Raw genomic sequence first — 15,254 nt, forward strand, 5'->3', positions numbered from 1 at the left:
TCCATTTCCCATTGCTCTGAACTCCTGCATGGCTCACACACAGTGAGCTATCTGCTATGAGCTGTCAGGGTTGTCCACCGGAGGGAATGTCTTTAGCTTCCAAGACCTCAGACTGTCAAAATATTTGATAAGTCTGTGTTGTAAATGGATTTCTGCTTCTGCCTATCCCTACCCCTTGTCCGGGTTGCTCACACCTTCTGTTCTGCACACGTCTGTTCCCCTTCAGCCCAGTACTGTCTGTCCATCTCCTTCTTTTTCTATGCATCCAATGAAGATTGGTAATCCCGTTAGGTGCTTGCAGCAGGCGCTGCCGAATTTGCTTGCAGACGCCTGTGCCAGGTCGAGTGTCATTGCCAGCAGCACTCTTGGCGGGATGAAGGTTGCATTAGCGAACAGTAATTGAAATGCAAAATAACATTTTGATCGAGCGAGCAGGCTGTTTATTTATCAGATCAATAGCCAAAATGCCCCATCTAGAGAAGTCAGCGTGATAATAAGTGATAGCATTCCAAGGGCAAAGGGAACAAGCGCAGTGGGGACGACATGCCGGCAGGGTGAGCTGGTTTGGGTTGGGTCACACTGGGCTGTTGGTTGCTGAAACTTGCTTCTTTTTGGGTCCTTTCTTTGAAGAGGGCACACCCACCCACTCACCCAACCCCCCCCGTAGCATTTGCGGAGGGTTCCAGACCTCTGGACAGAGAACAAACAGTTCTTAAATACAAGATCAGACAGACTGCAGACATACGTAAAAATCATGTGAGGTCTTCTCCCTCTCATGCTCTGGTAGACACAGGGCTGTGGCTCAATATGTAGACTGCTGCTGATGTAGCTCAGTTAGGCAGTATTTTTTTGATTGTTTTTGCTTTAGTGCATTATGTTTGCTGTAAAGGTCTGAACACTCACAGTGATGATCTGGAAATATGAAGTCATAGTTTGGCTTCTATAACAAAGCTGCTGGAATGGTATCTAGGTGCATCCACATAATGAGGAAAGGAGACATATGGAAGAGTGCTTGTAAGGAAGGGGTTTGTCTGTATTTACGTAATAAATTTATTCTATGTATGTATACCTGCTATACACAGATACCCTACAGAATAAAGCTATGTAACATTTAAGCCTATCTCAGAAAGGTACTATATGAAAGCATAAAAGCAGCTGTGCAGTTTCTTTGTGGGTACCTGACTGCCAGTCTGTCTGCTTTGCTCAGTTTGTCTGTTGGTTTCTGCTTGTCCATTAGTAGGGACAGGAACAAGAAGTGAAACTGAGGCTGAAGATCCGGCAAGCTTGCACTTCTTTCTTTCATGTGCCAAAATAATAACAGGGAAAAGTGAAAGCTTCCTGGCATGAGGAGATAACCTGTTCACCATGACAGAAAGGAATACTTTTGTGGGGTTTTTTTGTAATCATATTTACCTAAATTTTGAAACAGTGTGGCCAATTTGGGAGGAAAATGGAAGTAATTTAAAAGTATTTTGCTTTAGATTTTTTTTTTTTTAATCTAGAGAAATTAATGTGCAAGTTATGCACAGTGTTGGGGAAAATTATGTGCTTGTTCTGTTACACAGTTTTCTGTCTAAAGAGTGGCTTATTGGCCATGATCTACTCCTCATGTCTTGGTTCAGGCAACTAAGAAAGCAGGACACCGTGGGTCCTCAGGTAGGGCTGGGCTTGAGTGGACTGGAAGCTACTTTGTCAGTCAAAGGAAATGGGGACAAACAGTCTGGAAGATGGATGAATGAACTGGATTTAGAACGAGTCATTAGGGTTTGAAGATGGAATTTGGGTCAGCTACAACTGGCTACTTAATATATGCAGTGTATGGTAGGAGATCTGTTAAATACCCACCCAAGGTGGGATTTTAAAGACTCAGCAAAACTGAACCTTGAGGTTATCTTAAATAGGTAGCTAAAGATAATCCTCTATGTTACAGCAGTAAGGTGTACAGAAGGAAAGTGGGTGTCATGTATCACATATTCTCCTCAAACCTGTGGTGTACATTAGCTTGAGGAGCCTGGTCTACAGTTATCTCTGTCATGTTCTCCCTTTTTCAAGTGCTGTATCTCAGCATCACTGTGTAGCACAGGTTTCTTCGATGTTCTTGACTCCATGCAGTTCTCCTTTTGTGCCTCCATCCTCACTGACAGCCCAACTCACTCCCGCTTCCACACTTACCCAGTGGTTCTGGGACATCTCCCCTATGCCAGGTCCGGGGTTTGCTCTCACACCGTTAGCTTGCGTTGCTACTGTATCATCTTAGAAATGCTTTCTGGAGAGTCAGGGATAAAAAAGATTTCAAACTGAAAAGCACTAATTGCCCATTGTTATTTTCCATGCTGTAATTTATGTGGAACTAATTTCAGTCAGTTTTTCAGGATCTGTCTGGTTTTGAGTAATATTTCTAAAGATGAGGCACTTAATTTTAGATTTCTCCAAGAGCTACAGGTGGAATCTAGGCAAAGCCCATCTATTCTGTCTGGATTCTCTTGGCAAGGGTGGGAGAAGAATTCAGAGTCCCACTACAACTGTAAGTTTTGAAGTGTAAGAAGCAGAAACCCTCCAAAAAAACCTGACAGGTCAAACTCAGAGAATTCCTAAATGCATCCAGGTTGGAAAACACACAAGTTCAGATTTTGTCTGAATAGACCTAGAGTCCCCTTTCAGTAAACTAGTATTCATAAAGAAGTGTTACTTCTTAAGTCTTTTTTCACATTTGTTTCTAGGATGATGTACTTCATTTGTAAGTATCTCCTATCCTTACTCCTTCTTCAAACACTTAGAAGAATTAAGCAGTATCTCTGGATCTCTCTTTTTCTCCTGCCATTGTTTATCATGAATTATGGGCAAGGTTGAAGGGAGGGGTGCCTTCAATGGGTACCTTGAAATGCAAGGAAGTGCCGGCTGAAGAATTTGCACTGGTGGCAATTTTCTCTCAGAAATGCTAAGAGGGTACTGAGTGAAAGGAAAGGTCTATGTGAGATGAGACGACGGATCAGGCTGGGGTGCAAAAATAAATGTGATGTGAATGTCAGTGCTGGAGGTTTTCCTTTCCTTGCCCAGCTGAAAAGGTGGAAGCAAAATTCTGACGTACAAGTGTTTGAAGTGTGCTTTACTGAACATGTTGTTGTATGGGTCTCATTCACAAGTGTCTCAAGGACACTGAAGGTACTAAGAGAGATATAGATTATAAGTGCCCTAGATAGGCAGAGTATAAAGACAGACATTCAAGAAGAAATGAAGGTCTAGCTGAGCATTTCAACAGGGATTGAGTTGCAGCTTTGCTGTGTGCAGGCAAAATTGTTGAACTGATGTGAGCAGTCTTCCAGATGTAGAAATAGGGGAGGAAGAAATGGAAATATGAAACACAGAATAATAACATGGGGGGAAAAAGGGTGGTGGTAGGATTTGGATAAAATGATGAACAGTAAGTCAGTCCTGGTCCTTGTTTTGCTGTGGTATCAACAGTAAGTATAACCAGGAAACATTAGCTCAAGTGCTAAAGCAATTCACTCAGGAGGGAGTGCCATTAGTACACCAGAGGGCAAGGTACCTTCAAAAGGCAATGAGTTAATAAGAGAGTGAACTGGTAATATATGTCACACCTCCAGATTAATTGTCACTTCATTTGTGTAATACTTCTTACCATTTACTACTAAGAGTGTCATCCTAAGGGTGAAGAGAAATTACAAGAATAAGGAGAGAGATGAAGGCTAGTAGGAAATCCATAATGTCTTCTGCCCATGAGAAGCCTTTTTTATTTATTAAGCAGCCTCCAGACAGTTTGCTGCAGCAGCTTTTATCAGCATGAGCTAACTTGGGCTAGAGAAGATCTACCGATATGTAACTGGGCTCTGGTTATGCAATGGGTCAAAGGGATAGAACGTCTCCTGGGCATTAGACAAACAAATACTATTTGTGTAAGAGACAGAATATGAGCACTTGCTGTCTTCATCTCCTTAGCTTGCAGAAGAGCACAGCTTGGGCCCCAATCTCCCCTGCTGTGCAAGGAATGTGTTCCTCCAGTCTACATGGCAGAATTGGTCTCATCCAGTGACACACTTCAGTAGATCTCATACAACCCAGTTTTCTTCAGACATACAAGGAGAACTTACCCCTGGAGACAGGTTTCTAGATAGGCTTTTGCAGTTGGGGAGCTGTGGGACTTTGCAGGCTTCCTTACATATTTTCATTTTAGCTTCTTCAACTTCTTGGCTCAAAAGTTCTTCCCCTGACCCACCATCAAATTATAAAGAAAAAAAAATATCTATATCTGTCTTCAGAGCAAGGGTGAAAAGCAGTCCAAGTGTGATGCATTTTTACAAAATAAGCCAGGTTCAGATGCCCACAAAGCCAAAAGCAACAGAAAATGGTTGTAATTGGAATTAGGATGATGTAGCACTTCCAGAATAAAATGCTGACAATTGGACCTAGTTACAACCTGGCAGTCCAGCTTTGTGAACTACAGGTTGGTATTCATGCTATGGAGTAGAAATCACACGGTGCTTCCCACTGCAAATTAGAGAGCAAGCTCATCAGCCTTTCAATAAGCTATGGTTTATATTTGTTCCAAAGACAAGTATGTAGTATTTGTGTGGGTGTGTTACGGACAAATGCCTTGCAAACAGGCTGTCTGGGGCTTGCCATACTCTACAGAAGAGAGGCATAACCCACGCAAGCCAAAGGGAGCCACCACTAGCAAACATGACAGAACTCTTGGAAATCATATCTGCACTCCAGAGAAGAATATTTAGATTGAACTGAGGTTCTGAGCCTCTTGGACTTTATAGCAATGCAAAATACTGTGATTTAAACAAAAAGTTTCTAAAGCCTATGCATTGGTAACTTGGCAGTTTATGTTTATGATCATGCCCGTCACACATGTACTACCCAACCTCTTGCCTACCCCCAGAAAGAAACTAAGTTTGTCCTGGGAACAGCATACATTCCTGTATGATAGAGTAAGCCCAGAAAAGCTTCCTTGACTGTGCCTGCTGTGGCTGTTATCCACAGTTACCCACTGTGCAGGAGTAAAGTGGCATGTTGGCAGATCGTATTATTCTTGGACTGTTGTGGGGACAAGAGCTGTCAGTAAGGATGATGTCTCTCTCCTTTGAAGTCCATATTGAGTAGAAGAGGAGGAGAAACCAGTGGGTGCTGACCCCTTGCCTCCCTAGCCCCATGGTGGGTGTCCTCCAGGCAGAGGGGCAGGGATGGGATCGGAGGGGCAGGGATGGGGGGGGGGGTGTGTGTGTGTGAGCTGTCCATGGTAAGTGCAGGTCGCCCAGCAGGTGTGGGCATCTCAGCTCCATGACATTAACTCTTTGCATATGTGACCTAAAATTACACTGGCTTGTTATTGCAGCTGTCATGCCTAGTCCTGCCACTTGGAAAACATTATTTATTTCTGTCTCCTGTATCTAAAAAAAACCCACCTGACAAAATTTGGCTTGTCACTGGAGTTGCAGCCGGTGTTTGAGAAGCTGATCTATGTTGTTTGTCAGCCAGCTGTGGGTTGCAAAGCTCTCGCATGCAGCCCACAAAGGACACAAAGTCTGTGTGGCCCAAATAGCATCATGGCATGATATACACATCTCATTTACACATGCAGTGCAGGTTTATGTCATCTGGGCTAACAAATACTGATATCAAAAATAGGCCTGTACCAGAGAAGAGGTTGGGTGTTTTATCTCTGTTTAAATCATTGGTGTTTCTGCAGTGTAAAGCTTCTTTGGTCTTTCATGGTTGGATTAAAAATTTCTGTGTAATCCAGAGTGTGCTTTTATCACAAGCTGGGGCCTGAAATGAGCAGGTTTATACTGGCAGTCTTCTCAGGTTTTGTGAGTAAAACTTGAATCTACTGTAAAGACTCCCCGTTCATGGACTTCAGGACTGAAGTGCAGTTCCACAAGCACAGCCATAGGGCATCTGGAAGTTACAAGCTGTATAGGCATCTTGCCTGCAGGGGTTTTCAATTTTATGGTAGATCTTAAAGGACTTTTTAAAAATCAAGATTTCATTCTATCTGGAATCCACATCCAGCTGTGAGAACCACCCCAAAAAGGCTCGTTTTCTGATCTTTTATGTTTCTCCTTGTGCCCAGAATAGAGAAGGTTTTGCCTGAAGAGGGCCTGAGTGTTCTCCTTTTCTCTCCTTTCCTCAGCTGGTACTAGTCCTACAGCTATATTTCAGCATTCATTTTAATAATAATTTCAGTCTTACTGTTGAAAATCTCCAACAGATTGGGTTGGTGAGTTTGTGATTTTATCAGAAAATACGGGTGAAAGGACTGGCCTACATGGCAGAATTTCTGATGCCCATTCCTTACCTTCCTCCAGGAAACTGGAGTATAGCACTGAGCTATCCTTGCCTTTCCTATTGAAGATCACACAATGAGGATCAGCCACTACAGAAGCTCAGTTGCCTCTAAACTTTCCTTGATTCAGTTTGTAATAAGGAGTGCTGCATGGAGAAGGTACAGGGTCAAATACTTGGTTTGCATCAGTACTTAGATGTTCAGATGGTCTTAAATTACTGAACTGTGGATACCTTTAGCCAATAAAGAATTCTTCTAGTGGTGAAAAATTGCCTTTTACAAAGCTGGATATTGTTCTGGCTGTGTTGCTAAGCCGGTATGAGTGGTGGGCCTTGTTTTCTCTTGAGTTAGGTGAAGGCTTGTAGATAGAGTACTGAATTCCTGTAATTTTCATATCCAGAAGTGGGGTAAAGAGGTAAGCATAGCTACAAATTTCTATTTCTGGAAAAAATTACCTCTAAGGATGTACAATAAAATAGTCTTATCTGCATCGATCCCAAACTCATAATCCTTGAAGTTTAAGAGAAAAAAAAAAACGGGGGCAATATTTACTGCCTTGATTTTATAACACTAATCTTTTGTCCCTTTCTGGTCCTGTCCATCTAGTAGTCTTTCCCTCTCCTTATTATTGCTGTTGTTCTCAAGAGAGCATTAAACTCATAAGCAGTCCAGCTGTTACAGAGAAACAGCAAAAAGTGAAAGGCTGGAAAAGAATTGGGAAACTTGTAACATTAACCCAACATCACTGCCCAAGGGACAAAGCACTAATGGCTAAAAACCTAAATCACAATCTTGACTTCGTCTAAACCTGCATATTTACATCCACAATCACTGAGATCAGAACATGCTTGTCTGAGGGCAGTTATAGGCACGGAAAGGCTAACAACATTGTTAGTGATAAACAGCAGTGGGTTTATGAAACAGGAGTACAGCAGACAATAACCTTTCTTGATACAATTAGATAATTAGTGGACAAAAGGAATGCAGTGGATAGACTGTCTCTGGACCATGCATGGGCTTTTGACACAAAGCTGTGCAAGATCTTATTAGGGAAATTAGATCAAATTGGTTTTGATACAGATCCTGTGAAATGAATCGTGGATTAGCTGACAGAGTGTAAACAGAAGGGTTAGAGACATTCTTTATCCTTCTGCAAAGGTGGTGTCCAAAGGGGCAGTGTTTTGGTTTTAAATATTCATTAGTGACCTGGAATAAAATGTAAAAGGCATAGTTCTCAAATTTACAGTTGACAGAACTGAAAGATACTAGAAAAAAATTAAGAGTAGAAAAAAAGAAGAGCTAGGCTGAAAAAATTAGCATTATTAACAGGCTTTGGTAAAACAAGTGGCAATTAGCAGTGTGTGGTTTAAAGATGATACTGGATCTACTTTGGAACGAGGAGAATCTCCAAATTTCATGTTGTGCAGATCGCAGTGGCAAAAACAGCTTATGTTCAGAGAGGTCCCAGTGAGACAGTGGCTATCAAATGATGTGAGCTGATGTGCAACCCAGTGTCTGGCAAAGCGACTGCTCAGTTGGTCCATATGTCTTCCCAGCTATGTGCTTTCCAGAGTGACTCTCCCCTGTAGTGCTGTGGCACTGCACTGCGCGATTCGGGGCACCTTGCTGCAAGAGAGACCCAGGCAAGTTGGAACAAATCCAGAGAAGGGCCACAAAGATGCTAAAGGGATTAGAGGGAATGACCTATGATGAGGAAAGGTGAAAAGAACGAAATGTTTAGAACCTCTAAGCCTGTTACATGGGCACAGAAATAGTAACGGAGTTTCCTGTGCCAGCATGGAGGAGAGTTGGATCAAGTCTCTCTCCTTTTACATTCCTATTAAGGTAACTAGAGCTGAGCAAAATGGCTGTTCATCACTTTGAACTCTTTGCAGAAAACATTTAGCTGTTCTTGAAGTTCAGGATGTCGTATTTCATTGCCAGGGGCCAGTCTGAGTCTGTTTAAAAATCACCACGGGATCTCCATGAGATTTGCAGAAAGTCAGAGTTGGTGAGGCTTAACTCAGTGTGTGCTACCCAGCAATAAACAACTATGCAAGTTGTACCAAAGGCCAGAAAATTAAAACACAAGCTCTGAAATGGCTGGAGTCGCCTTAGCTAGGACCTTTGATCTGTCTTGGTGTTAAGGACTTTTGCCTCCAAAGCATGTGTTTGCATCTAACCAGAACTCGTTATGTATTATTGTATCCTGGAAGGGAGCAGGAGGTCCTCATCTGTAAGGATGTAGGGGCTTTGTGGCTATCCTTGATTTGCCAGCACAGTCACTGTTGGCCTGCCTTGGGGGAGAAGGCTCCTTAATTGGTAATGTGAGTTGAAAAGTAAGTTGGTCTTAGGACACTGATGCCTTTTTTTTTTTTTTTTTTCAGTGGAAATACCTTAGTGGGTCCTCTTGCAGTCCTCTGTGATTTTGAGGCTTTTTAAGAGACAGAAGCTGGGATTTGAACTCCGCTGACTGAATCTGACAGTACAGCTCACCTCCTTGTCATGTCTTTTTCATAGTGTTGTCCTCTGTCTGCCCTTAACATTACAAGTCCAACTCCCTTTGCTGTGGAGTTCCTCAGTGCAGAACAGTGTTTTATAGTGGTTTTTGCCTTCCATTTTGACCCTACTCTCATGTTATTGTGTCCAAGGATCTTCAGATTTTTACTACAAAACGCACTTCTTGGGTAAGGGAAGGTTCCAGAATCTGGCCAGAACAACAGCTTTCAACTTTGCTGTGAAATGCTAAGATCTGGTCTCAGCTAGCAAAGCTTCATCTTCCTCCACAGAGTCAGCTGGCATTACACCAGGAGATCTGCAAAATGTCTAGGTGCCCTGCGGGATTAAAGATGAATGCACCTGCAGCAATTATTCCTGTAACTGCTCCATGGCCTCTACTCCAGTGTGACCCTCTGGGCAAAGCATGGGCATTCATCAACTCATCACGCTGTCTCTGAGAGGGACCAAACTCTGGATTCCTCTCAAGTAACACCAGGCAAAGCAGCTGAGGAACGTGAGATGCCTGCTCATACTCTCAAGGTCAATAGTCTTGCCAAATAACAAACTTGGCTGATCGATCCCAGAGATAGGAGATGAGGTCAAACATTGAGGATGAAACAGAGAAAGGAAAATTAGGAGATACTTGGGTCAAATGAGATCATAAAGATGCAGGACTGTTAAGTTGCTGCATATCAAACATCTACATTCGTATCAGCAGACACACAGATGTGATATATGTACATGTGCACTCCAGCCTGGCTGTATCACAGAATGTTTTGTCCTGTCCCCAGATAGGTTTGACCTCTTGGCAGAAGGAGTTGCCACAAATACCAGGTAAATAGGCTGAAACTGAAATAGAAATTACCCACATGACCATGGTATGGTAACTTTAAACTAGCAGAGCTTCCAAGAAGAAAAGTCAAACATCCCCAGTCAGTCAGAATTCTTTGGACATGTCACCAGGAAAATGCATGTATTTAGGTTTTCTTAAAAGCCTTTGACAAATCATCTTGCTGAAGGAAAAATTTAACCTCTTGGGTTAATACTATTATCAATTAGAAAGTGTCTGAGACAGAAAAGAAAGGGTAAACATACCCTAGCCAGAAAAGAAAGAGAAGTCAATTTTCAGCATGATAAAGGTTAACATGAATCACCCACAAAGATCAGTGTTATGATGTTTGATCCATGTGTTAATGATCTGGGAAGTGAGTGAACAGTGAGTCTCTGCAAATGACATAAAATTATCAAGGAAAACTGAAGAACTCCAGAGAATCCTAATAAAGCTGGGTGCATGGACAGCACAGTGGTAGATGAAATACCGCATTGACCATTGCAAACCATTGCACACCAGAAGGCATTAATTTGATTTTTCATACATCTTAATGGCTTCTGAATTAACTGTAGCAACTCAGGAAAAGATCTGAGGATTGCAATACGTAACTTGCTGATATTCCCTGTCGAAGAAATGGTAACAATTTAGATTTTAATTTAAAGAGAAAAAAGAAAACAACGTAAGGAGTTATACAATAGATAGGCTGAAAATAAAGTTGAAAATATGGTAACCTCAGTAGGTAATTGATGGCATGCCTTTGTCTTGACTACTGTCCAGACCTTCAGCTGGAGAAGTGATGGAGCGGTGCCAGTTTCATGCTACTGAGGAGCTGGCTCATTGAACTCTGTTCTGGACTGAACAGAAATAGCCAGACTAGAGGAAGTTCAGAGATGGATGATGAAGCAGATAAGAGGTCTGCAAAAACTTCTGCATGAAGAACAATTACATAGTTAATGAAGAGCTGAATGAGGAGAACATGGAAAAAGTACATTTCCTGAGGAGAGTCAGGAGATGGTGAGGGAGCCTGAAAGGCTACAAATACAGTATACGCAAATAAAAATGGGATTTTTTTGTTTGCTTATATACTGTACAAGTAATCCCTGGAGCTCATTGCCATAAAATATCATAAAACTTAGCAGTGCTCTAAAAAAAGACTGAACATTTATATAAGGAGTAAGTCTATCTGTGACTAAAATAAGTAAGAGCTTGTAAATTTGGTAAAGATGCAGTTCTTTCCATATATTTAAGAGCATAACCCTCTCTCTAAGAAGTGGGAATTTTAGGGAAGCGTTTCCATGCAAAAGCCCTGTACTAGTAAATAGAAGAAAGATTAAGATTGAAGATTAAACTGGAGGAAACTTTTGACCAGATGATTTTCCTTCAGTTTCTAAGTTTCTCTTCCAGTGATGTTAGTGAAGTGGGGGGTAAGGAATCCAACATGAAAATTAATCAAAGACTTCTGTATTACAGATGAAAATCCAGTATGAGCAGGTCCTTTCTACAGGGTCTGCTGGTAAACTTTTTGCTTAGAGCCAGGGCAGCACATCCTGAACTAACCAAATAACTTTTTCACCTGGTCTGCCACACTCAGGCTCATTTCTTTCTGCTATCCCAGGGGTGAATTGTGCTCTGGGTAGATTGTGCCTCATTAGCACTGATGCCCCTTCCCAGCCTGTGAACATCCTGAAATTATGATCTACACAAATAGCCTTGTCTTTATTCTAGTGTGAGTTTGTGGGGAGTAGGCGGGCTGTTCTTAGTGAGTTGTACAGATGTTCCTGAAGGAGAAGGACCTGGGTGGGGTTGAACTTCCCGAGCCAACTGGAGTTGGACTGAGGTGGCAAAAGGAGGTCTTTTTTGACCAACCTGGAGCTGGGATTGGCCAGGAGGCCTCTGAGTGCCTTTGCTCTCTTCCCGCAGGCTGCTCGGCAGAATGGCCACAGAGGAGCGGCACCTCTCCTCCAGCTGTGGGTCCTTCATCAAGACCGAGCCCTCCAGCCCTTCTTCTGGCATCGACGCCATCAGCCACCACAGCCCAAGCGGCTCCTCCGACGCCAGCGGTGGTTACGGCATCGCCATGGGTGGCCACCCCAATGGCCTGGACTCGCCACCCATGTTCAACGGCACGGGGATTGGCGGTGGGTCCTGCCGAAAGCGTTACGACGACTGCGCCAGCGCCATCATGGAGGACTCGCCCACCAAGTGCGAGTATATGCTTAATGCAATCCCCAAGCGGCTGTGCCTGGTGTGCGGGGACATTGCTTCTGGATACCACTACGGCGTGGCTTCCTGTGAGGCGTGCAAAGCCTTCTTCAAGAGGACAATTCAAGGTATGGGGGGAAGGGAGGGAAAGTAAAACATTCACTCCATAGCAAAAAAGGGAGGCGGCCCCAGGCATTGCTGAGACTTCAGTGTTCATATGTCATATGAAAGGGGGGAAGGGGGGGTGAATGTAATGCACCTAACCCTCCACCCTTTTGTATGCTTCCTCTTTTCTCCTGCTCAACTCTGGTCCTTCCAAATCAATCTGGACATGGAGTTAGGCTTTGTGGTGGGGGGGACCTTTGCCAAGTTCCTATCCCGGCTTGCTACAGATCTGAGTATCTGGCCTAGTGGATATTCCTGCCTCTGCTAATGGCACTGGTACCATGATAATGTGGCTGCTAGTGGAGTGAGGTCTGGAAAGGAAATGCTTTGCACTCTACAGGTGATTTTAAGGCCCATTTGAAGAATGGATGCCCCTGCCTAGACATGACGTCTCTGTAGAGATGTCTGCACCTTGAGGTGAAAGCCTCAGCATTACAGGACTAAAGAGGTTCTCACTCTGTCCTATCAGTCTTAATTTGTGGCCATGGACTCCATACAGGCTCACCACAGGGCTGGACAGGGCACTTGGATGAGACTCAATCCTGTGTTCCTCCTTTTCCAGTTCCAACCCTTTTCATTAAGATGCAACTTCTTTGAAGATAAAAAAAGGAGGCACTGAAGGAGATAGAGATACCCAGTTTTTGTCAATCCTATTAAGGATGAGAAATTCCTTGGGTGATTTTGAAAACCTGAGTGCATGTATACATAGATGAATTGCAGTTTGTTGCTCCTGCATGTACAATTCACATATGATGTGTATGGCTGTGTCCTGACTGCCAAAGGTACCCTGCAGACATGCTCACACACAGGTACAACAGCATAGCCAAAAGTGGGAGTATATCCAGGCAAGCTCCAATATCCAGGAATGCTTGGATGTACTTACACAAGCAGTCCCAGTGTGAGCGAACATGCCTGGATGTACAGATATTCCCTTTATTTCCTACACTCTAACTGGAAAAAGGACAGAAATATTCACCTTCCAGTGAAAAGCGTATTGAGTTTATCCAACCATGGTGGGTTGACTGGAGACAGATATCCAGTGAGCAAGCAGCTGTGTGTGTACTTGGATATTGGCTGGGGTCAATCCACCATGCTAACACTTCCTTGTCTCCTGTGAAATGAAAGAAATGCATAAGTGGGGAGAGCACTCGTTTTATTTCTGTTCATTGAATGGGCCTGATTATATTCTGTCACTGGGGATGTTCAACTCTGGAGTGGACAGAGCAGTACAGGGTGCAGGCCAGCCCAGGTCTCTGCAGGGTTCACTATTTCTAGCTTAATTCCTTAGATTCTAAATGTCTGTCCTTACTATTATCCAGCTGTGCAAATTATCACCTTGCATTGCCCCACTGACTCTTCCTCTTTTATTATGCCCTGTGGAAAGCATGGCCATTTCCAGGGCATTGGCCAGTTCCCTGTCATGGTTTCTGTGACGTGTCATTGCTGAATCTCCTGTGACTGAATGTGAACTTCTACTTGCACTTCTGACTGTCAGCACTGACTGTCCCTCCTCCAGCACTTGGACCCATTCCTAGTGTTTCTCGTTTTGGCACATTCAGGTGGTAAAGGAGGGACAGGGTAGTAGTCTGAAGAAATGCCCTGGGGGCTACTTTCAGTCTCAGAAGAGACTGAAAAACTGACCCTTCATGGGAGTGATATTGAAGCATCTCTGTGACAGAGCAGAAGAGAGACATAACCTGGAGAGAGAGAAAAAGACCTAGGAACTTTTGAAGAGTTTTCATAGAGAATCAAAAGAAAATAATGCAGGGCAGCAGTACCTAGATGATACATCAGCCTGGGTGCTATGTCAGCTGGCTTAATGTCAAGAAGGGAGAGCGCTTCCTTCCAACACCCTCTTGTCAGCACAGCCATATTCTCCCTGTGGTTCCCTAATTGCTAACGTGTAACAGATGGGGGAAGGAAGATGCCTCTCACCCAGTCATCAGCTTGGGCTGGCAACTGAGATACCAAAATGCTTTTATTCCCGAGTGGGAGAGTCAAGTGTGCTGTGTTCAAGGGTGAGCAATTCCAGCTGTGGAGCTGAAGGCTGACCCCAGGGGAGTGGGCAGCAAATAGGGCTGCAGAGTCTGGCTGAGTCAAGGAAATGCACCATTCGCCGGGGTCTGCTGCAGTACATGTGATATCCAAGCACAGCCCTGGGTATGCAAGTGAGAAGAGTTTAAGGTAAAAGAGACGTAAAAGAGTGGTAAAAGCATTTCCAAAAGGTGTTCATCCTGCAACTGTGTTATATTCAGGAGATGTGTTAAGCATCTAGCTGAATTAGTGGGAAAATCTTCATCCAGGCTGCCTAACATCGATGTAGAATATGCAGAAAGCATGCAGATGTGTATGTTAGACAATTGCGTTCCCTGCTAGTAGCAAAAGATTTGCCGTGATTCTGGTATCTGGGAATGGCATTGACTCAATAGTTTGAACACAGAGATGAAGCTATGACCCCAGGATTTCCCAGATGCTCAGGAGATACAGTAGGTAAATTCATTATCAGGCTTTTGTGGTCTCGGCCAGTTCACTTTTCTGTGCTTGAGTATTGAAAGAAAAACTAATGACTGTTATGAGAGTACCTAATGTGCTGGCCCTACATTTGGTAACTTTATGAAGTAATAGGTGTGCATGCTGCTACAAAATGGGGCTAAATCTGTCCTAGATGATTACATTACTGCAGCACTATCCAGATACCCCTGACCAAGAAGCAGAGCTTCACGCTAAGTCCCCCCTCCAACTACCCTCTCTTCTGCTACGAATGACCCCGGTCTGCCTATTGTTTTTTTTAACTGCATTAACTCATGTAAAACCTGCATGTCTTGAAGCAGGAGGATCTTGCAATAGCCTCTCCGCTCCCCCTGCTGCTGCTACAGCAGTGGGAAGAATAGACGTCCAAGCTGCAGACCTTTTTTGAGCCTTACAGCTCTGCAACTCACTTTCCCCCTCAGCCAGGTGAAGCCAGGCCCAGGTGAGGTCAGGCTATCCTGGACAGCACAAGGGCTGTTGCTTTTCAAGTGATGGGGAGAAGATAGGCTGAAAGCCAGCATGGACATGGCTGGTTATCTCTGAGGTCACCGCTATTGCTATGTGGGAGTTTTCCATCAGTAGGATTTTTCCAGAGAATAGCATAATTTTTACCAAGTCAGGTTTCCCCAAGGAAGATTTTGATGGTAAGAGAGAAAAAGAAGTCAGGAAAATCCAAACCGTTGATTCACTTCAAGCTGAATTGGAGTGTTTGGTTTT

At 43.6% G+C, this 15,254-nt stretch overlaps 1 protein-coding gene across 3 annotated transcripts in view; it reads left to right on the forward strand.

The window, feature by feature from the left end:
* The window catches only part of ESRRB (estrogen related receptor beta), a 107,374-nt gene that overhangs the window by 49,006 nt on the left and 43,114 nt on the right, over positions 1 to 15,254 (forward strand). For all 3 annotated transcript variants that reach the window (XM_033008722.2, XM_042790795.1, XM_033008721.2), the window contains exon 2: positions 11,562 to 11,971. In XM_033008722.2, coding sequence (XP_032864613.2) covers positions 11,562 to 11,971 — 410 coding nt within the window. The remainder of the gene's footprint in view (positions 1 to 11,561; positions 11,972 to 15,254) is intronic.

This window comes from Tyto alba, unplaced genomic scaffold (assembly GCF_018691265.1).
Source record: "Tyto alba isolate M040663 unplaced genomic scaffold, T.alba_DEE_v4.0 Super-Scaffold_18, whole genome shotgun sequence".
Classification (NCBI taxonomy): Eukaryota; Metazoa; Chordata; class Aves; order Strigiformes; family Tytonidae; genus Tyto; species Tyto alba.